The following is a 22,139-nucleotide window of genomic DNA, read 5'->3' as shown; positions in this document are numbered from 1 at the left end:
CTCCACGTGAGGATGAGCCCCGCCTGGGACAGCCTGCACCGTCCTCTGGCCCACACCTGCCCTGCACCCACCGATGGCCCTTGCCTCAGCCCTGGCCACCATGCACAGCTTCCTACTACAGCTGCCCCTGCTACTGCTGCAGCAACTGGGTACTGCTCAGCTCCCCCTGACTCCAGTGGCTCCTCCTGCCCCTGCCCCCACTTCATCGCTCCAGGCAACAGGTAGCATGGGAAATTGGTGGCAGCCAGGTGACTGGACAGCTGGTGACTGGAAAGGGTAGCTCCTGCCTGCAGTGTCAGGAGCTGCACATGGCAGCAGAGATCCCACCCTTCCCAATGGTGCACATGTGTATGGGTTGGTGTGAGGAGCATGCGTGGGTAGGTGTAGGGTTTGTGGAGGTATGTGTGTGTGCAGGGGGTTGTGAAGGGTGTGGCCCCCTGCCCCTTCTATAATGCACAGCTCCTGCCAGAGGTGACAGCAGCAGCAGCAGGCAGCAGACCCTCAGAGCACTTATGGGCCATGACAGACAGAGCTTCCCAGCAGTATGTGGCTTCAGCTGAGTTCTGGGGGATGCACATAGCAGCAAAGAGCCAGCTTGGCCTGCTGGCGAAAACCTTTGAACCAAACCATGTGGGCTCCGTGTCACCACACGGGGCTTCCAGCACTCCAGTGGGGAGCCACATGTGGAGGCACAGAGCCAGCCCAGCCTGGCCCAGCAGCACGTGCTCCTGGCTGCAGTGCCAGGAGCCTGATGTGGCAGCATGGAGCCCACCTGTCACAACCAAATTAAGTAGTGCCCATGTCACAAACAAGTAATAACCATTTAAAACAGTTTTTTCTGCACTAGGTTAACTAAGGGTTAACAATAATGATAGTAACCGCTTTTTTCTGCGCATGTCAAAAAGAAATTTATTGCTGCGCCACTAACAGAGATAAAAACTTTTGCCTTCTTTGCTTTATATAAATCATTATAATTGGTCAAAGAAAACAAGGAGTAACCCTGTGAAAATAACACCCTAGCAAAGACCGCTAGATAATTGGCGATTCTAATTAGATTTATGACGTGGCGAAAAACAATTGGCTATCATACAAACAAAACCCGCTTACATTTTTCGCAAAGTCGAAGGCAACTCTGCCCACACCTTGGAGTAAATCTGACAAATTGATCAGTTGTCAGCATCTTCCCGCCGTGACCTCCCTGGCGTACCCTTGCCCCGCATGCCCGATAAGCCGACCGCCGGCCCGTATATATATATCTGCAGAATAACTGAACAACGATCTCTAAGCTGTAACTAACTAAGTATCTCTGACCTCCGTCTTACACCACCTTGATGTGAGTAAACAATCTGGCTTTGCAACCAATAAGCGTCTGCCTAATTAATTCCACTCCACGCGTCCCCAAGGGCCTACCACCTGCTGCTGCTGCCAGACCCCATACTCCCACAAACACACCACCAGTCCCCCACCACAAACCTACACCCACACAAACCCCACATCCCCCCACACCGACCCCACTACAGGCCACACAAATCCCACATACCCCCCACACACCCCAAACCCACACACACCCACAGACCCCCCATCCACCTACAGATATCCCCAAACCCACCTACAAATCCCATCCCCCGACAAACCCCCTACAACCCCTACATACCATCACACCCCCCACACACACCCTCCCACACACTTTCACAAACCCACCACCCCCCACAAACCCCCACACCCCAACACACATGCCACACCAGCACACAGACCTCCCACAAACCTCACACCCACCCCACAAATCCCACACCTACCCACACACAGTCTGGACATAGTCCCACACCTACCAACACACTCCCACAATCCATCCACAATCCCCCATATCCCTTCATGACCCGCCCCCCAACAAATCCCACACCCACCCAAACACCCCATACTTACACACACCCCACACAATATACAAGAGTAAGACTTTATTTTAAGCTATTATACAATTACCTCTGTATACAATATGCACACACGTGTAAATCAGGACAAAAATATTTTTTGAAACAAAATTAAAATATGTTACAGTAGATGCTTGATTTTTAGTATTTTTTTTCTGGTTCCAAGATCGCAAACCCCCTTCCCAAAAGGAGTACTTCCAGGGGCAAGAGGAGGAACTTCCAGTGGCAAAGGTCAGGGGTTAGGAGCAGGAATTCCGGTCCCAAGATGGCAACCAGGGCAAGGAAGCTGTCAAGGGGTGGAACTACCCTTGCAGCCCTTGACATATCACCAAAAGTTGTGAAGCAGCCCTCCAGCTGAAATACTTGCCCACCCCTTATCTTGAATGATCTGTCTCCTGACATACCTCCCTCTCCCCCGCATCATCCCTCCAACATCCATCATCATTGCTTTTGAAATGCCAAAGGATATATTCCTGACTGTTCTGATGGTTAATAACATGAAACTAAAGTAGCAGAAGTAAGGTAGACAAATGGAGGAACTCGAAATCAAGTCTTCTTGACAAAAAGCTCCTGAAGAAGGCATTTATGTGTTCTACAGTTCATCTGACCCATTTTGTAATAGCTCTGGGATTTTTTAAATATCAATGTCAATGTGATTAGTAACAGCATTCATACAAGCCTGTCTGTATATGCAATGTTATGTACTTAGTGATGTTTATACGTATTCTGCACACGGTAATTCTCATAGATGCCATCTGACACAATGGAAGAGTAAACTGTGTTAATTTTCTGAGTCCTGGATTGGAGTCTGATATCATTTCTAGTCTGCAATGCAAAAAAATCCCACAAACATTAAATAGATTTCTGTAGTAAATCATAAATATAGAGCCTTAAGTGAAAAGCAAAATAGCTGAAATTGGAACTGTGACATGTGAGGGGACTGTGAAGTTATACCACTATCACCCTGAAAAGAGATGGGGAAATCATGGTAAAACCTGAGCATTGAGAATAATACAGCAACAGCCTCCTTGATGACCTGGACAGGACAGAAAAAAGGTGGGACTCAGGCAGTGAAGGACCTGTAATTCTTTGCTCTCCTACCACACATGGGCCTGCAAGAGGTACATGTAACTGAACTCATAGCTCAAAATATCATTTTGTCAGGTAATTAGTGGCAGATTTTTCCATCAAATCACCAGCACTGGGATCTGATATTATTCTCCCACTCACCCAGGACTGTTCTACTGGACATGGACATATAAACCAGGGTGAGCCTAACTTTCATACTTTCCCCTCATACAATTATTCTCTTTTTTGCTTTTCAACACATAACAGTAACCTCCAGAGTAGGGCTGTGCAAGATTTTGCAGCCAGTTTTGTTTCAACGCTGTTTTGACCTGTTTTGAATTTCAGCATGCCAGCTTTCAAGGAGATAGGTGCAGGGGCTTCTGGGTTCTGGGGCCCTGCACCTCTAGCTTTTGACAGGCAAAACTCATGTCATGAGTGCTTGTGCAACTGTGTCTGTCTTGGGGCACAGGGCGAGGGGGGAAACTACTGCAGGCCTGGCTGCTAGGCCCTGCTGCGGCCACAAAGCCTGCCAACTGTTAACAAGACAGGTGAAGGGGAGTTCTGGGGCCCTGCACCCCTAGCTGCTGACAGGCAAAAGTCGTGACATGGGTGGTTGTGCAACTGACTGTCTCTGTCTTGGGGCAGAAGCAATTCCCAGTTCTGTATTGATTCTTTCCTCTCCTTAGTCTGTGGTTTTGTAGGTGTTAATCCTTGCCCATTAACTCATTATCCTTGCTAGCTACTGTGTATTGAGCTGGTCCCTAAGTGAATCATGATTGATTGCATAACAGTAGCTAGCTAGCACAAGCATCCATGTCATGAGTTTTGCCTGTCAGGAGCTAGGGATGCAGGACCCTAGAACCCCCCTGCACCCTTCTCCTTAAGATCTAGCAGGCTTTGTGGCCACAGCAGGGTCTAGCAGCCAAGCCTGCAGTAGTTCCTCCCCGTCCCCCCATGCCCCAAGACGGACACAGTTGCACAAGCACCCATGACACGAGTTTTGCCTGTCAGCAGCCAGAGGTGCAGGGCCCCAGAACCCAGAACCCCTGCACCGATCTCCTTGAAAGCTGGCAGGCGTCGTGGCCCTATCAGGGGCTAGGAGGCCTCCAGCTTTCATTCTGCTGTGCCTTACCACACACAGTGTCACCCATGTCACGAGTTTTGCTTGTCCGCAGCTTGATGTACAGTTTCCCTCAAACCCCTACACCTACACCTCCTTGAAACTTGGCTGGCTTTGTGGCTTCCACAAGGGCTAGCATGCCTGAAGCCAGAAATGACAAAGTTATAGGCTGTTTTGTCCTTCCCATTATATCCTATGAGCGAAACGTCGAAACAGTTTTGCTGTTTCGACCCTGTTTCAACGGAACAAAACGCAACAGCTGTTTTGAATCAAAACAAAATTCAAAACGAAATGCTGTTCTGTCGAAACATCGAAACACTGGTCAAAACAGAACACTGACATTTCACACAGCCCTACTGCAGAACTGTTTATAAAATGTGGGTGCTAACATTATAACAAACAAAATTAACAAGACAATAGAATCCTTCTGTGTAAGTTTCGCTGGTGCACAGCTTTCTGTTATCAAAATTTTAGGTTTCCAATCTGTTGAAAAAATGTAAATATATAGTTTTCTTTCTGAATTGGAATGAAATAAATTCTGAAGTATGAAAATTTCTTGCAAAACAGAGATTCCATGTTTCAACTGGGTGTTTGCATAATGACAAGTTCTCTGAAAAGTCAGATCCTGGGCAGACCAGACTGGGCTCACAGAAATTGTTGGAAACATCTGAGACCATTTTGTCATGGGTCAGCTCCCTAGCTGCAAAATGGGAATAAATATACCTCCCGTCCCTACAGAGAGAGGTTATGAAGATGCTGTGAAGCATTTATATTAAAGAGGTAAGTGCCACAGAAAAGCCCATGAGAAAAAAAAATAAATTACTGTTCTAAGCCCAGTTTGAACAGCATGAAATAAATAAGGCACAGAGGTACAAAGTAAATAATGAGGATAAAACAAATACTGAGTAGTTGTTCATTCTGTTATTCATTCTTGTGTGCTACATGAAGCAGATTTCCTGTAGGAAAACTAGTATGAAATTGTATAATTAAAGAGTGTTTCACAAGGGCTAGGGACAGACATTACACATAAACCAGTTTAAGTGATAAGAAACTGGTTTAAACCTGTAACAGAATAGACAGTGCACATAAACCAGTCTGAAAATGGCTGAAACCAGTTTGAGATAAACCTGGCTGAATGTAGTATCAGACTTAACTAATTTGGGTCAAACTGGTTTATGCAATGTCTGTCCCAGACCCCTTTCTGGTTTAACGTAAACCAGAGTCTCCCAGCATCCCAGATGCTTTGCAGCCCTGGACAGGGATCTGTTCTCTGCTACCAGGGCTGGCTCTTCCCCTCTGGTTCCTGGCTGCAGCTCCAGCAGAGACTGCAAGTACAGCGGGGTCTGACTGGCTTCCTCCTGCTCCCTCTCACCACCAACTCTGTATAACTCCTTGCTGTGTAATTCAATGTTGTTATCAGCTCCCTTCTGGGTCCCCTGCTGGTTGGGTTGGGGGGGAAGCAGGGGGAAGGGGATGCCTCCCTAATCAGAGTGACCTGCCGGGACCTGGCCACACCCCCCCTCCCCTCAGCTCAGCACTATGGAATGGAAGGGAGGGCTACTCCAGCGCACCCCGGCTTCTAGCCTGAGCCACTGCAGGCATGTGCCTGCATTTCCTCAGTCCAGAGGGGATGTCTATATGGTTACAAACAAGTTTTGTCTAGCCAGGTTTTGTCTAGCCTGCATGTTTAATACAAAAGCATCCAGCTATCTCATGTTGCTTGTGGCATGGGTTTAGTTTAATTCAGTCACGCATGTCATAAAAACATCTCTTCTTATGCACAAGGACAAAGCAAAGATTTTCCAAGGAACTGTAATTCTGAACACACCGATTTGCAAGAGCTCAAAAGCTCAATCTTAAAAATGCTTTATTATTTGTATTTATAATTTAAAGTGTTACTAAGCTGGAGAAGCTGCATTACATGTCCTTCTATCTCTTAAGTGGTTGCTCGCTGTTCTTGCAATATACACCAAAAAGACAAGTACAGTGATGGAGACTTTCACAAATATTCAGAACACGTACATACTGACACATGGGAGCTGTGTGAACCTTTGTTAGTTAAAAAGAAGTTAGTTGTGTCATATGATATAAGAACAACTGCCACTTACCTTATTTACCACTGTGGGAACATGTGCTGATCCTGATAACTGGGAAGCTGGAAGATATGCGACCAAAGGAACAAAATTTTTTGACAAGGCACGTACAGCTGCTGCACCTATACTTGTCTTTTACCTTACCTTTCCTATTAGCTAAAGCATTCTCACTTTCACACAGATGAAGTAATTTGGTTGAATTTATCATTATTATCTAAACTGCTTTATTACTAGCATTGTTGGACTTTCCATTTGCATAATTAATTTTTCAACTACTCCAGTAGGTTTAGGGTATGATAGAATTAAGGTTCCCTGTCTCAGAAAACTTCACAAGGACTGAAGTAAGCTTTATTAGCAATATTCAGATTTTATGTCATATCAGTTTTTAAGTAAGATCCTGCTTGTCTAACTTGCTGATTTCTGTGGACATTGCATGAGGCATTAAAAACAATTAGAATGAGTTTCAATAGAAAGTGTAAACATTTGTAGGTTCAAGTGACTGGGAACTGTAACCTTAAACATTAAGTGTGTGTACAGAAGTTGGTTTGATTTGTTTTGCTATTTAAAGCGCTTTGTTGCCATGACTTAACAGAAGTGCATAGCTATACAGCACTTTAAATTAGCCCTTATTAAATGAGGTATTAAATTTGAAGCACTGTATTTTACAGCATTTTAGCAACCTACAGCACTTTAAATAACTTCTGTACACTGGTCAAATTTCTGACCAACGGAGAGACCCCAGGAGACTGCAGAGCACCCCCTGCCTCCTAGCCTGGAAAGTGGAGAGAGGCTCAGAGGCCCTCCTCCCCACCCCCAAACACTGCCTTCTGTCATGTTTAAGAGTGTTGTAACTTTATAGTGCTATAAAAATTTCCCTAAATTACAGCTTGGTAAAAAATGAACAGAGCACTTCTGTACACACCCTAAAGTCTTCCCACTATGTGCTGCAAGAAATCTTGACTATGGCACTATTTAAATGTATGAACAATAAACCCTGCAATCTATAATGATTATCAATAAACCCCTTCATAATGGCTGTATCAAGCCAGAAAGCAAGCCTAAGAACTGTTCCTTGGAATACCCCATAGGTGAGAATACCTATGGGAGTCAGTCATTATAATTTGAAAATAAGCTTGGACTTCCATAGAGGGTTTTTTTCTTTCAAAATATTTGTGTCTGGGTAAGAGTTTCTAATTTAACTAGAAATGGCAGGTTCTCATTAAATTCCCAGTGCTAGAGAAAATCATTATTGGAATCTGGATAAGATGGGGATGGTAGAAAGAAGAGAAATAGGTGCTAAGCCAAACAACAGATAATCAGAACTGGAAACAAGGAATGAAACATACTCAGTTTGGCCCTACTCTGCTAAATGGAGCTGAAATGTGTCCAGCACATACTGGACACAGTAGAACCCCTCAAAGTCTCTCAAACCGTGACCCTGAGATTTACTAGATATCAGAGAATATCACTGATTGTGTTGGTGCACTTTATCTATTCAGACAGTCAGTTACAGCACTGAGAAACTTTCTCCCTCCAACATAGTTGTGGGCAGACTACAGGCACGTTCAGCTACCCAGCAAATCAGTAAGCCTCACATAATGAAATGTGTTCATACACCAGAGTCAGACACTATTTTCAATAAAAGTTTGTAGAATAAATATAGAAAAAGCAGAAGTGTCAGTGTAGAGGGGGAAAGGGCTGAACAGAGAAGCATCCCCGGGCATGGGCAGATCTAGGATTTTGAAAAGGGAGGTACAGAATTGTAGCACATCATCACATAACACATTTTTTTCTCCAGTTAAAGAAAAACTAGATGCTTTAATAATATTAGCAAGTACTAAATGACTGTGCAGTACCCGCCAGTGCTGCACAGTCTTGGCAGCGCATGGGTCATTTCCGACCCTACTTCCCAGTAGCAAGGAATTATTGTGCAGTAGCTTGTTGCTACTGTGCAGTGGCAGTGGCATCACGGTTAGTGACCACTGATGTTACATCACCATAGCTTGCCACTACAGCGATGTAGCATCTCATGAAGATGTGCCCAATGTGTCAAAAGTCCTATAGTCATTATAGTTAAATATACATCTCTTATTCAGATTCATAAAACAAAATTTAGCCTTCTTGAATCTCTTAACAGTGCTTCCAATACTTCACTATCAGTCATTTATACACCTGAGTTATTATTATCACACATGAGTTAAGGATTTTAGCTAGACTTTAAAAACAGTCTTCAGGGCTATAAAATAAAATAGAGACATTACCAGGAATGGTTAACAGACAGAAAAATTGCAGAAGAAAGGATAGTTGGAATAGTGGAATGTCAAGACCATTAAAAAGGAAAGTCATTAACACCTATGAAGTGCAGAGAGATTAGTAGGAATCAGGGAATGAGAATGAGCCATAAAGTCAATTGACTCCCTTAGCACTGCCTGACTAGAAATGCTGCTACCCCTCCCAGGCAGTTAGTTTTAAAGTTTGGGCAGAGCAGGAATCAAAGAGGGGGGTCGGGGGGGGGGGGGGGTGCAACTACACCCCCACTGGATCCACTCCTGGCTCCATGCACCTCCTATGGGGCTGGGAAGTGGGAAGGTGCAAAAACAGGTGATGCAGATGGTGGTTGGCCATGCCACTGCTATCCTGTGTGCCACCACTGTCCAGGATGTGGAAATGCTCTGTTATACCACTGAGATATAGCCAAAAGGGTTACATTAAATTATTCTAAAAAGCATATGTGATGCATGAAAGAATTTCTGTTACCATGATTTTTGACCACATATGGAGTATGTAATGATGCAGAATGAGGCCCGTATTATAGAATTTTTGGTCTGGTTTAAAAATGCCAAGGAAAGCAGATTCTCCATTTCCTCAAGAGTTTTCTGTAAGGTTAGAACATAGGGTTTGCACAGTAATTGGGACCCTGGCTTTTTCCTCAACCCCAACCAGTTCTGTGGGTGGTGGGATAAATGTCTATGTGTCCATTTTTAGTCAGGGATGGGATGGAACCATTTCCATCTTGAAATAAGCAGTGACTAAAATCCAAGTGACTTACCTCGGTATTTTAAAGCCCAGTAAAGAATCACACCACCAAGAACACCAACAGCAACACAGGAAAAGGCAACTATCATGACATACTGGAATATGGGGGATTCTGCAGAAATAAAGCAACAGGGATAGATACAGAACTCGGAGAAAACTTGGAGATTATACAACTGGTGAAGATAACAACCCAAGTCAAGAAGGAGGATGTTCCGCCTCTATTCTTAAGTGTTATGAAGTCTAGTTGAACAGACTAGATTCTATCAAACAAAGGAAATCTGTCTCTCCACCACACACACCCTTCTTGCTGGGTCATTCTATATAAAGGACAGAAAATAAATAAGTTATCTATCATTCAAGCATAGCTCCTTAGATAGTGCTTTGCCCCATAAATCTTCTCTGCTGCATGGAAATGTTGTTTGGTACCACCTAATCATTTGCTTGGCACTTGTTTGAATTGATGGGTAGAGAATTATCTGGACTACCCTGATACAAAGATTTAAAAACTGGTACTCACTTGGTGACAGATCAATGGACAGAGTCCGATTCATGGTTGGGTGGCTAATTAAGCAACTCATGTTAATGGTAGTGCTGTTGTTCCAGTACATTCTGCTGACTGTGGTCACTGTTCCATTGGGGTGATGAACTTTATTCTCAATGCTGTGACCATTCATAGGGACCCATGAAATGAGTGCAGCTGGCTTCCCTGCAGATGCTCGACACAGAGCAATCTCACTGCTCTCATAAGTTAAAGTCACTTCTGGAGGGACTGCAGGAAAGAGGGGAAATTGAGTCATTTTATTGAAATTGGGAGGAAAAAATAACCCAGCCAAGGTTTTCCAAAATGACCAGTGATCTGGGGTTTCAATGGAAGAAGGGCTGAATTGAAATCACTCTCTCTCTCTAGTGTACAGTAGTGGCCTAGGAACCACTGGGATATTCAGAGTGGAACAGAGTAGCCCAGGGGTGGATTCAAGATCTGGCGAAGGATGGAGTGCATTCCTTCTGGATCCACCCCTGGTGGAGCTTGGTACTTCTGTCTGGGGTTTCAAACATAAGATATTTTAAAGGGTTGGGACTTCAGGAAGTTCTGGGCAATCCTCCTCTAAAAATAAATCAATACATCTCAAAGAGGCTGATATTGAACAGCCAAAGTTACTGGTCACTTTTGAAGGTTCTGTTTTTTGGAAAGAAATTACAACAAAAACCAGCCAATCATAAAGGCAAGGGAAGGAAATGAATTACACCAACAGGCACAACTCTAGCAAAACACATACTTAATGAAGAGAACATAGCACAGTGAAATTACACCTGGAATTTTTATGGAGAAATACGTTTAAAGCATTAAAAGTTGACAATATGTATGGAAAAGAGGGGGGCAGGGGGTTGGTAAAAGAGGAATTCTATGAAGCAACCAGCATTAACTATTCTGCACCCCACAAAATCACAAAGACTATAACATACATTTGTGTATGCTCTCACATACACTTGTTCCCTGGTTCAGGAGGAAGAAGATGGCAAAGCAGAATCTCCACCAATACAATGGTGTAGATTTAGTATAGGCCGCCTAATCAGGAAGAGGAGGTAGAGAAGGCACTCTTAAAGCATGTGACAAATCTATCCAAAAGCTGATAATATGGTACTGATGGGAGATTTCAGTTTTCCAGACGACTGCTGAAAGAACAATGAAGCCAAAAATAAAATGTCAAGCCAGTTCCTAACTTGTGTGGAGAATAACTTTCTGCTCCAGAAAGTGGAGGATACAGCTAGTGGATCGTCTATCTTGGATTTTGTCCTGACCAACAGGGAAGAATTGGTGGAGGATGAGAAAGTGATGGGGAAATTTGGGAGGAAAAGATCATGATACAATAGAATTCCAGATCCTAATACAGGAAAAGCTTGAGGTCAGCTAAATTAGGATGCTAGATTTCAAAAAGATGGATTTCATTGGACTCAAGTTCTTAATAGGTATGGTGTCATGGGAGGATAGATTGAAGGATAAAGGCACCCAGTGGGCTGGGAGCTTCTGAGGGTCACAGTATTGGAAGCCCAACAAGAAACTGTCTCAACACAATGGAACCACAAGAAGAATGGCAAGAGACCAATTTGGGTGCACAAGGAGATTCTAAAATGCCTCAAATGCAAAAGGAAAGCATACAGGCTAAGGAAGAATGGGCAGGTCACCAACAAAGCATACCAGGAAATAGCAAGAACCTGCAGGGACAAAATCAGGAAGGAAAACATAAAAAACAAGCTGTACCTAGCAAAGGATGTTAAGGAAAACCAGAAGAGGTTCTATAAGTATGTTGGCCAGAAAAAGAAGGACCAAGAAAGCTGCAGGTCCTCTGTTAACAAGCCAGGAGGAGCTCCTAATCAAAGATACTAAGAGGGCAGAGCTACTCAACATCTACTTTGCCTCAGTCTTCACAAAATAGTTAAGCTGCCAGACACCTAATAGGGATTATCTGGATAATGACGGGGGTAAGCTGAGGGAGGAAATAACAAAAGAGATGGTCAGAGAGTTTTATTTGGTCTGAATGAATTTAGGTCAGCAAGCCCAGACGAGCTTCATCCCATGGTCCTGAAGGAACTGGCAGAGGAGATCTCGAAGCCCTTGGCAGTGATCTTCATGAAGTTGTGGGAGGTACCAGAGAACTGGAAAAGGGCCAGTGTAGTGACCCTCTTTAAAAAAGGCAAGGAGGACCTGGGAAACTACAGACTGTTTAGCCCAGGGATGCTCAACCTTTTTCCCTGGTGGGCCACATAGGCAGTGCCTAGTCTAACTGTGAGCCAGATAATGATCTCCAATCCAGAGCCCAGGCCTGGCACAGGAGCCACCATCTGGCCATGGGGTGTGCCAATGCTACTGCTGGGAACAAAGCTGGAGGTTCCTGGCTAGAGGGTCTTACCCTTCCACTTAAGGTCAGACCAATTGCCATATTTGGGGTCAGGATGTAATTTTACTCCATGGGCATAGTGGTATGAACTGTGGGGGTTTTTGCCTTCCTCTATAGTAGGGGTGAAGAGGTGGGGAGGGGTTGTGGCCCTCTCCCTGGGTTGTCTCGAGTACATATTGACAACATTGCAGAGAAGCAGAACGCTGGCTGCTGTGGTTTCTCTGCCTTACCTGTGGCAAGTTAGGGTGTTATGCTTGTGTTATGTCAAGTTGATGGTAGTCTTATGTAGGGTTTAGATTATGGTTTTTATGGGATGGCTTAGATAGGCATGATGCTGCCTCAGGAAGGGGGTTGGACTAGATGACCTGTGGAGGTCCCTTCCAGCCCTACTTAGCTATGATTCTAACCAGGGAGAGACAAGAGATAGACAATAGCTTCTATCTATCTGAAAGACAAGTCCTCAGGAAAGAGTTAGGTGACATTAATTATGATGGTGATTGTAGAATAACTAGATTAAATCTTCCCTTTCCTGTACCTTATTGAAACCTGGCAAAGTTGCAAACCTTTCCAACATCACTATAACTTAATTAGTCCATGTGAGAGGGGAGGTAGAAGACCCCCTCCCAACATGTCCCGGGACCGTGCCCAATGAGCACCGGTACTCATGGCAGAGACCAGGATGAGTGGCAGCTGTGGGGAAATGCCAACGCAGGCTCAACAGTTCTGCAGCTGCCTGAGCCTGCGGATCAGCGAGCCCCGGGGGCGGGGCCTGAAGGAAGCATGGGCTGATCAAAAGGCAGCTGGGGAGAGACCTGGTGGCAGAGCCTGGCAGGAACAGCGGAGCGGAGCACAGGGCAAGAAGCCCCAGCATCAGACAGGGAAACCCGGTGGCAAAAACCATGGGTCCAGGCTCAGGGAGCCAAAGTTTGCCGGAGGGTCACAGCAGGGAGAAGATCGTCCCCACAATCACAGGCGAAGACCAGGCTTCTCTGGAGAGTTCACATACCATGGCAGGGAAGGGCGGCAAGCGACGGCAAAACCCTGCAGGCAGCCTGGTGAAGAGGGAGGAGCAGGCGGCAACTGGCCCAGAGCTGGACAGAGAAGGGGCAAGTTCCACCAGGTGGTGGGATCAGGAGTGATTAACTCCTAGTCTGCTGGTCCCTGGGAAGAGTACCCAGAGAGATAGACAAAATTCCTTCTCCTGTCCCAGGGAGGCAGAGGGGTCCTGGGGGCCAGAGTCCCAGGCACTCAATCAGCAGATGCTGAACATCTTCTCTTTTAGTTAAGAATCTTCTAAGTTATTGTTACCCCCAGGCTGGGGCATGTTTAGTTACCCGAAGGTTGGTCTGAAGACTAGGGATCAATTCAGGAGAGATTGATGGCCGAACAGACCAAATCCCAATCGAGGCAGGCCACACAGGTGAGAAGAGATCATCCCAGGGAAGATTACAGGGAGCACAGTCCTCCCAGGCTGTGGATGTGGTAAGGGTGGGGTAAAGGAGAGGTTTGGAGCCCCACAAAGAAAGAACAGGGTCAAGACCCCTCTGGCACCACCGACAGGGAACTGCCTCCCCATCAATCAACATCAAAGTTGTGGCAGGCAAGTAGGGGCAGTGCTTGGAACCATCTAGGTGGACCTAGGGTGCAGTCTCATTCTGACATCACTAGGGAGGAAGGCACCGACCAGAAAGGGGCTGAAGCCTTATAGCACCTACCAGCGATAGTCCAACTGGAACACAGAGTCTTTTTCCAGACTAGAATGTTTCTAGAAATTTAAGGTAAAATCTGCAGTTTCTGTTAACAATGTTTTCACTTTTGGGTAAGTTAATGATCTTTTGTCCCCTCCTAGGCTGAAAATGAGCGTGCTCCAAGCTTCTTTTGGTGAACTGGTCTCATTAATTCATCCTCATACCTTTTTTAAGTTAGTGAAAGAAATATTCATCAGCCAAGTCCTGAAGCTCTTACATGCACACAGCATACACGGATATCACTGCCTTAGCTACCTAAGAGAGATACATATTTAAGGTCACCTAGTTCCATTTTTCACAGGCCAATGGTGTATTCTAATGTCCATGTAAACTTTTGAACAAGTCTTGTGTGCAACAACTTTCATCACATGTAACTGAGAATGTTACTACAGCATGCTGCTTTTGATAATGTTCAAAATCCCTCCTCTCGTGCCCACTTATCTCTGTTGTAAAAACAACAAAGCATTTAGTTCTCATACATCTACACTACTCTTCATGGGCGACTGGCGCTTCCCAAAACTGGGGGGGCACCAGATGGCCGACAGTGGGGACGGGGGAGGGAAGATCCCCCCAGCAGTCAATCGCCAAGCTAGCGATGAAACCAGAAGTGCACTTCTGCCAACACTTTTGGTTTCATGTCTGGCGCTTCCAGGGGGTGCACAGCCTACACATTTCCAGTGCTGCTCTTCAACCCTATTACCCTTCTCTGTGAACAGCCAGTCAGCCTGTCATTAGTAAAGAGAACAAACCTTAGGAAATAAATGCTGAACTTTCTCTTTGAAGAGTTTTCTAACCCTCACTTCCTAGCATTAGCATGCACAGAATAGGGAATTTGCCTGTCAAAGCAAAATCAAGTTAATTTTACCTCAAAAATAAAGAACATAAGATGGTTCTTACCTAACACGGTCAGAGCATAGGTCTCATAAAAACTCCCATCACTATTTACAACTTCACACATATAAGTTCCTTCATCAGCAAGCTTTACAGGGTGAATCTGAAGGGAAGGGCCATAATCAGGTCTAGATTCCCATGTCATCCTCTCGCTGCAGTTTACACTTTTTGTCTCATTGGTATCAGCTCTGTAAGCCAATAAGCATGCCGTTCCATTCTTTGCACTTATATTCCATACTGCCAAAACCATAGGTGCCACTGATATGTAAGGGCATCTCAGCACCGCCCTAGTACCAGTCACTGCAAACACGTTGCTCACTACATGGGAAGAAGCAGTGAAGCAATAATGTCATTTCCACTCAAAATTTTAGCTTAGGAAGTTCTTAGTTTCATTATGATTTAGCATCCCCTTCCCTGCCCTGCATTGAAACCTCTCACAGTGCCAATCCTCACACCTATGTCTGCATATTTATACCATATGGTCTAAAATTGGTTGACAGCTACAGATGTATGAGAGAAACTTCACTGATCTCATTGATCCTGCATTCTGTGGAAGCCCCTTGCTATGTCTGTATTTGAACTGAGTCTCAGTCACCACTGGAGAATGCTACCGGACTGGAGCCTGGCCTCTCCCCTTACCACTTGCTTGCTGCTCAAGGATTTCTGGCTGTCCTGTGCCTCATAGTCCATAATGCTACATAAAAGAAGTGCTCAGTTTCCATAGCTGGTCTACTGCGTGCCCATCCATCAAGGGCTGGCAACGCAGGGGGGACAATGACCTGTACTGCTTTGTACTGATGCAAAATAGTGAGCTATAAATCACACCATTATGTTCCAAAAAAATATCATCCAGCCCCTTTAGCCAGGGACTTCTGGTTACCTTGTTACAGGCTTTGGGGAAGTGTTAGGGAGGGCATAGAATCACTTAAAAGGAGGAAATTCCTCTGAGGGCGAGACAAGAGAATACCATTTAGTCGGTCAATGTGGTGAGCATGTAGTTAACACTATACATGCCACCATGTCTCTGTAACAAGGTTTAAAGCCTGTGATTCCCCACTGTATTTGGGGCAATTGTGGGACGAAACATATGCCATGTATCCCAGAAGTCTTAATCCTGGAAGTTTGCAGTAAACTGTACCGGAGATGGAGCCTGCATGCACTGTGCACTGCATGCCTGTCCAGCAGCACCTTCCTGTGGCAGGTCAGGGTGAGGACAGCTTATTTTGTGATTCTAATGTGCACCACTCTCTGGCTTTCCCACCTCTAACTGTGTGTGATGTTTTCTACTTGTATCAGTAAAGCCTCTTCAGTTGCTTGCACTGTGGTTTTGCATTAACTAGTAGCTTTTCTATCAACATTGGCCAGTTTCAGAGTAACAGTAGAGCTGCTGTTCACCTTTAACTCCTGTGGTATCCAGAAATGCTCCCAGTGGCGTACAATGACTGACAAGCCACCCACCCATGAGATAAGAAATAACAACAGACTCCCTAATTGACACCCTAAAGCTTTAAAAACTCCACTCCACCGACTCCTACTTCCCTGCCAATTAGCACAGCAAACCCTCTCTACACCATCCCAACCAAGCTTCTCAACCCCGTTCACATCTAGGTATACAAAACCTGCTCTCCCCACCCCTTCCCCAGTCCCTCTGCCCACCGTCTCCTGCCACCCTGTTTCACACCCAGAGAAAATCCTTCCCCTTTCCCCTGGTGTCCTTCCAATCTCATATAGTGGAAATGCAGAATACTTTGTAATGCCTTGAGGTGTACAACATTACATTCGCTTTATGATCTTTCCCACCTACCTGACCCTTGAACCTGGCCAATTAGGAAAAATAAGAGGTGAGCCAGAACTAGCCACATTTGGACCATCTCTCCTCAGGGGAGAGCATAAACAACCGCAAGTAAAAGCACTGGAAATAGCTTGGAATCACAGATGACTGTGCAAGTCCACCCAGAATGTCCTGTTTTGAGAGAACAGAAACAAAATATGAATAAAAACAACTGTTTTCCTTGAATACAAGTATTCTATAAAAGACTTCTTGTCAGTTCATCTTAGACACTTTTTCTGACCCCTGCAAGCAGGTTCAAAAGGAAAGATGGCATCCAGTACTGACAATGAGCTCATGGCAATGGAGGAAGCTGCTGTTTTACAAGCAGAATGCCAAGGGGTGCAAGTGAAGTATCTATAGCCCATGCTGCCATAGATTTACTGTACCGGTACCCAAAACAGATAGAGTAATGCTATTTCAGATGCATCTACACTTTCAACTGAAACAGATTACCCCTACTTGATTTATTTGGTTAAGTGCTTTGTTAGAAAGAACCTGGATGCTTTACATCACATTTTGAAAATCAAGGCAATGATATGAATAAGAATATTCAGGATCTAATCTTTCACTGATAGATAGAAATGTGAGTCTATGTAGCCATTATCTTATCCTTATTTTTTAATTTTTAAGGGTGAAGCCATTTCTATCACAAAACAGAAAAGACGGCATTCTACTTGTAAAAGATCACAACCATTTTTTAAAAGGAAGCCTTACATATTTCCCATGCTTTGGGGAGAAAAGAAAATGAATGATGAGTTTAGTAACACAGGGTATCACACCTGATATTCCAAAACAAAAAAAATCAGTGATTTGTAATAGATCACTTTTTGCCAATTATCAGCTGCAGATTGATAATCTTTGATTAATATTAAGAAGGTGTTTTTACTTAAATCCGCTGCTTTCAGGTCCTCAAAATGTCATTAAAATTACCTATAACAGAAGTTACATCATAGGCTTACATATGTTCCCAGCCCAGATATTTGGGCTGAGACATTCAGGTCTTTCTTTTTGAACTGCAAACTTGGCATGTTCCTGAGTAAAAGACATGCAGTTTGCAGTCTTCCCTAACATCCTATTATCAGCCTCCTGATCATTTCTACTACAACCACATGGAGTCACATCATGACCCAAGGGGATGCAGAAAGGCACACCATTGTATCTGTAGTCAATTGCTGGATCCAGGCTCTAGCTTTCCAGCTCACCAAATCACACGCTGTAACTTAGTTCACATTCGTGCAGCTCTGCAGTGCTGTTCTGGTGGAGATTTCCTGGTGTTATAGTAAAAAAAGAATAATAAAATAAAATAAAAATAAAAAAATAATAATAATACCTACCAGTGGCTAGATACATTTACTCCAAAAGCAGACCTTTGTTTTGAAATAAAACTGAGAATGACTAAGAGCACACTGGGCAGTCTGGTTACTTAAATTCTGGAATCAAGCACTAAAGTAAGAGCATTTGAAGAATTGCAAATGACTTCAATAGAGTTTAAAATGAGAAGAAGGAAAAGGAGACTAAGCACTATAAAAGTGATGATTCCTGCAGCAATTCCAATTTACCTGTAATCTCCTCTACCAGTTCATGACAGCTAAAATAATCTTTCTCTGACCTGGTTCATGTCTGCGTTAGCAGGTGAGAGGTAGAGGCAGAAGATTCAGTGCAGTCAAGGGATAATGACAAACACAAGGGACAGAAAATAGGAAGCGGAATAGTAGCCAAGAAGACAAGATCCAGACAGTCACTGGTGGGGGCGAGACACAGTAAGGTTACAGACACAGAAGTGAAACCAAATTATATTGTTGCTAAGCGAGCTGGAGTAAGTTTGGGAAGTTTAATGCTCGCTAAACACACTGATGATGTTTAACACATGCAAGTGGTTTGTAGCCACAATTCTCACTGCCTCTTCAATTTTTTTTCTATGATTTTGGGGGTTTTTTGGTCTCTTCTGCATGAAGGGCAAAATGCCATTCTCACTTTTAAGCAGGGGCTCAATCAAGACAGCTCACAGCAGCTGAGCAGCATACTTTGTTTAGAAACTTTCATCCTATGCTGCAGTTTGAGCTTGGGAAAGTCACACCATTTTCCCATATCACTTCTGCCATCTGCCCTCTGCCTTTCAGACTCCTCATAGATCTATCTTCCCTATAACTCAGCTCACTTTTCATCACACCATAGCTCAGCACTGCACGTCTTGTTGGTTCTTGGTTTCTTCCTTCATTTTCTCTACCTCACATCTTCAGCCCTGCTGTCTGATCTGCCTGACTCAACACCCTTCTTTCTGTAAAGCAAACTTCAGAGCTTGCCACTGACTAGAAACTAGAATTTCAATCACATCTTAACATGTGTTTCTATCCCCACTTGTGATCAAAATTATCCCAAAATATCAGTGTCATAGGGTATTTAATTTGTAAGTATCAAAATAAAAAATTCTGACCCTTGTAACTGAATCAATGTTTTCACCCTTTGAAACAGCAGGTTGATCTGAAGCAAAATGTTTTATAATTGCATGTTTATTTTGACCAAAGTCTTTAATTCAGGAATGTCTACTCAACATGGAAACTGTCATTTCAAAGTCATACATCCCCTTAAGCTGACATCATTAAGCTGAAATGACATTTTGAAATGAAACATTTTGGTTGAAATTGATGCTGATATCAACGTGTCTATTTTGCAAGTTTGGCAAAAAAAAAAAAATCTACATTTTCCAAGAAAGAAATTCTTTGTTGGAAATTTTTGTCCAACTCTTAATTTTTGCTCTCATCCTTCAAATCCTCCCTCAAATCTAACTTCTTTCCTCACTTCCCATTACTGACTTTGTCTGTTTAGTTTCTTACTTCTCTTCCATCTTCATTTCAAAATGGTCAAAAATTATGATTCCATGCCAATACAACTCACATTATCTTTTATTGCTTGAATGTCTTTTTCTGACTCCCTTTTTTGTTCAGGTGTATGTCCTAGGGATATCTGATTTACAGCCTGATCCTACTCATAACTTCAGGGGGAGTAACTCTATATGTTGGCATAAATCATTGGAAGATCAATACCAGACTGTAATTCTTCACAGCAGGAACCACATTTTTTATCATTTAATTAACGCTTGGTGTGAACTTATGATAAATATAGAAACCTTTGTCATTATTACTATCACATTATTAGTATTGCATCATATGTGCATTAAACAACACAAACTTGTTGCAACAAACTTTTCTTCTAGTTTAATCTAATTGTACACTGGAAATACTTAGAAGTACATATAAATGTAAATCCGTTTGTTAACGCAAACTAACTCAACAACTAATTTTTTTTTTATTTCAGTCAACTTTTAATTGAAAAACATAACTTCTAAACAGAAAGTCAAAACATTTTTCTCCATAAATGTTCAAACAAAATGAATTAAGAATTTGAAATGTTTCCTCCAGACTTTTCTGTTAAACTCTTCACACCCAAGTCAACACAATTTTGCAAATTCCATTAGTTCCTCTGAAACCTGTGTGTAAAACACATTGAGGGGTTGAACAGAGCTGAAGAAAACTCACTTAAAAGAATTAAACTAATAGTTGGACCTCAGTTTCATATTATTCACTCTGTTCTGCTAAAATGCTTCTACTTAGAGTTTGGCTACAACTGTGGAAGAAAGTCTTTGTAATGAATGACATGCTCTGTTCTTTCCATTGGCGCTTTTACTGCAGTAAGAGAATGCCCCTGATAACATTAATAAATGTTATTGCTGATGAAAGATACCTGATTGTCAGCTCTGCAAGAGTCCACTTTCTACAGGAGATGTGCAGGATGGGCAGCAGCAATGCTGAAGTAGTCCAGTCTTGTGAACTAGCTGCCTCTGTGGATGAGAAATAGATGCCACTGCAGTCAATCTTTTCTTGACCCCTTTTGTGAACCTTAATAAAAAGCCCACATAAGAACTAATGTGTTTAAATGAATTCTAATCCACTAGTACTACCAATGAGACCACTATTTCATCCCACATAGGCCAATCAGCCCATAGATGGGAATGAAGTTTCCATTGCAGTCAGCCTTGTTCAGAAAGCGCTTGACATCTCATTTCAGTCCCTACCAGCTTTTCAAAACAAATACAAAAAATCCATCAGTTCTACCCACACCAGTGAATACTCAAATAAATGGTGAATCATATATGTAAGGGTATCCTTTATTTAATCCAGCCCAATGTAAAATATACCAGCATGGGCGGATTTCGGACTTTAAAAGTAGGGTGCAGGTGCTGCAGCATATCACATATAATACAACACACATTTTTCCCCAATTAAGGATTAACTAGAAGCTTTACTAAGATGCTAATGGGTGGCACTATATTATTCAGTTTAAGATCAAAGCAAAAACAAATATAATTATTGGACTATGCACTAATTTCCTAGATTCTATATCAATGTCAAAAACACAAACTAAGCAAAAAATAGTCATAATTATAAAAAAAAAATACTGTCTCATTAGTCCTAGAATCATGATAGTTAAACTTGCATCTCTTATTCAGAGTCATAAATTAACACAATCTAGCCTTCTTGAGCGCTTTGACAGTACCTCCATCAAGACCATTAAAAAGGACAGAGGGTTGTGAACACCTGTGAAGTGGAGGGAGATTAGCAGGTATCAGGGAGATGATACTAAGCCATGAAGTTAATTGACTGTCTCAGCACTGCCTGAAAAAAAATGCTGCTGCCCCTCCTAGGCGGTTGGTTTTAAAGTTTGGGTGGAACAGGAATCTAAGTGGGGTGCAACTGCATGTCTACATCCTGCCCCCAGATCCATCCCTGAAGACCAGAAGCAAACTCTTTCAAACCCATTTGTCCATTCACTTCCACTACGGCACATACAAAAGTCCTCACCAGCCTGTTCTCAGTTCTGAGCTGCTTGCTTCTGGTCAAAGACACAAATCACGGCAATCCTCCTTCCTGCACTTATTATGCAATACAGCTGCCTAGAGGCAGTCTTTTTATTATAATGCCTGAGAGTCCAGTCTACACTTAAGATCATTAGTCTAACGTTCAGAGCCACAGCCTCCTGCTGCCTTACATGAAAGAAACCTTGTCTCTCACATAAAGCTCAGTGAAGGCCAAGCAGTCAGTTAGTCACTCCCCCAAAGGATGTAGATACACAAGTTAAAGCCTACAGAGATAGACTTTTGCAGTACAGAGGAACTAACCATAAAATATACTGTGTATCTGATGTGGGACTAGGGCTGCCAACTGTTCAGAAATTTATAGACGCTCTGTAAAAAAAAAACACCCTAAAAACACCTGTCAGTAAAAATCCATAAAAACATTTTCCCTTCTGTGAAAAAATGAGCCACCACAGCTTTAAGCTCTATCGCAGCAAAAAAGTTGGAGTGGCACTGAAAGACAGATAGTACACAAAACCATTACCTGCGGCCTGAGTGGAAATCCAATATCCTGCATGCAAAGAGTTCTTGTCAGTGCTTTTCATACACTGGAGCCTGCTAGACCCCTGCTGCCCTCTCAAACAATGTGCTGCCTCAGAGTCCTTATGCCCATAC

The 22,139-nt window shown here is 43.3% G+C and overlaps 1 protein-coding gene across 1 annotated transcript; it reads right to left on the bottom strand.

Annotated features, from left to right (window-relative positions):
• Nucleotides 1-1,946: 1,946 nt before the first annotated feature.
• Nucleotides 1,947-21,608, bottom strand: LOC109280383 (cell surface glycoprotein CD200 receptor 2). The gene is made up of 8 exons (XM_019476357.2): nt 21,472-21,608; nt 20,354-20,450; nt 16,586-16,744; nt 14,788-15,099; nt 9,763-10,014; nt 9,259-9,357; nt 6,225-6,271; nt 1,947-2,753 (listed from the first exon to the last, which is right to left on the bottom strand). The coding sequence occupies exons 3-8, from the start codon at nt 16,650-16,652 to the stop codon at nt 2,634-2,636; spliced, it is 897 nt and encodes a 298-aa protein (XP_019331902.1). The 5' UTR covers nt 16,653-16,744; nt 20,354-20,450; nt 21,472-21,608; the 3' UTR covers nt 1,947-2,633.
• Between the last annotated feature and the right edge of the window lie 531 nt (nt 21,609-22,139).

Source organism: Alligator mississippiensis, chromosome 1, assembly GCF_030867095.1.
Source record: "Alligator mississippiensis isolate rAllMis1 chromosome 1, rAllMis1, whole genome shotgun sequence".
NCBI classification, from domain to species: Eukaryota; Metazoa; Chordata; order Crocodylia; family Alligatoridae; genus Alligator; species Alligator mississippiensis.
This window is presented reverse-complemented; position numbering and strand designations above follow the sequence as displayed.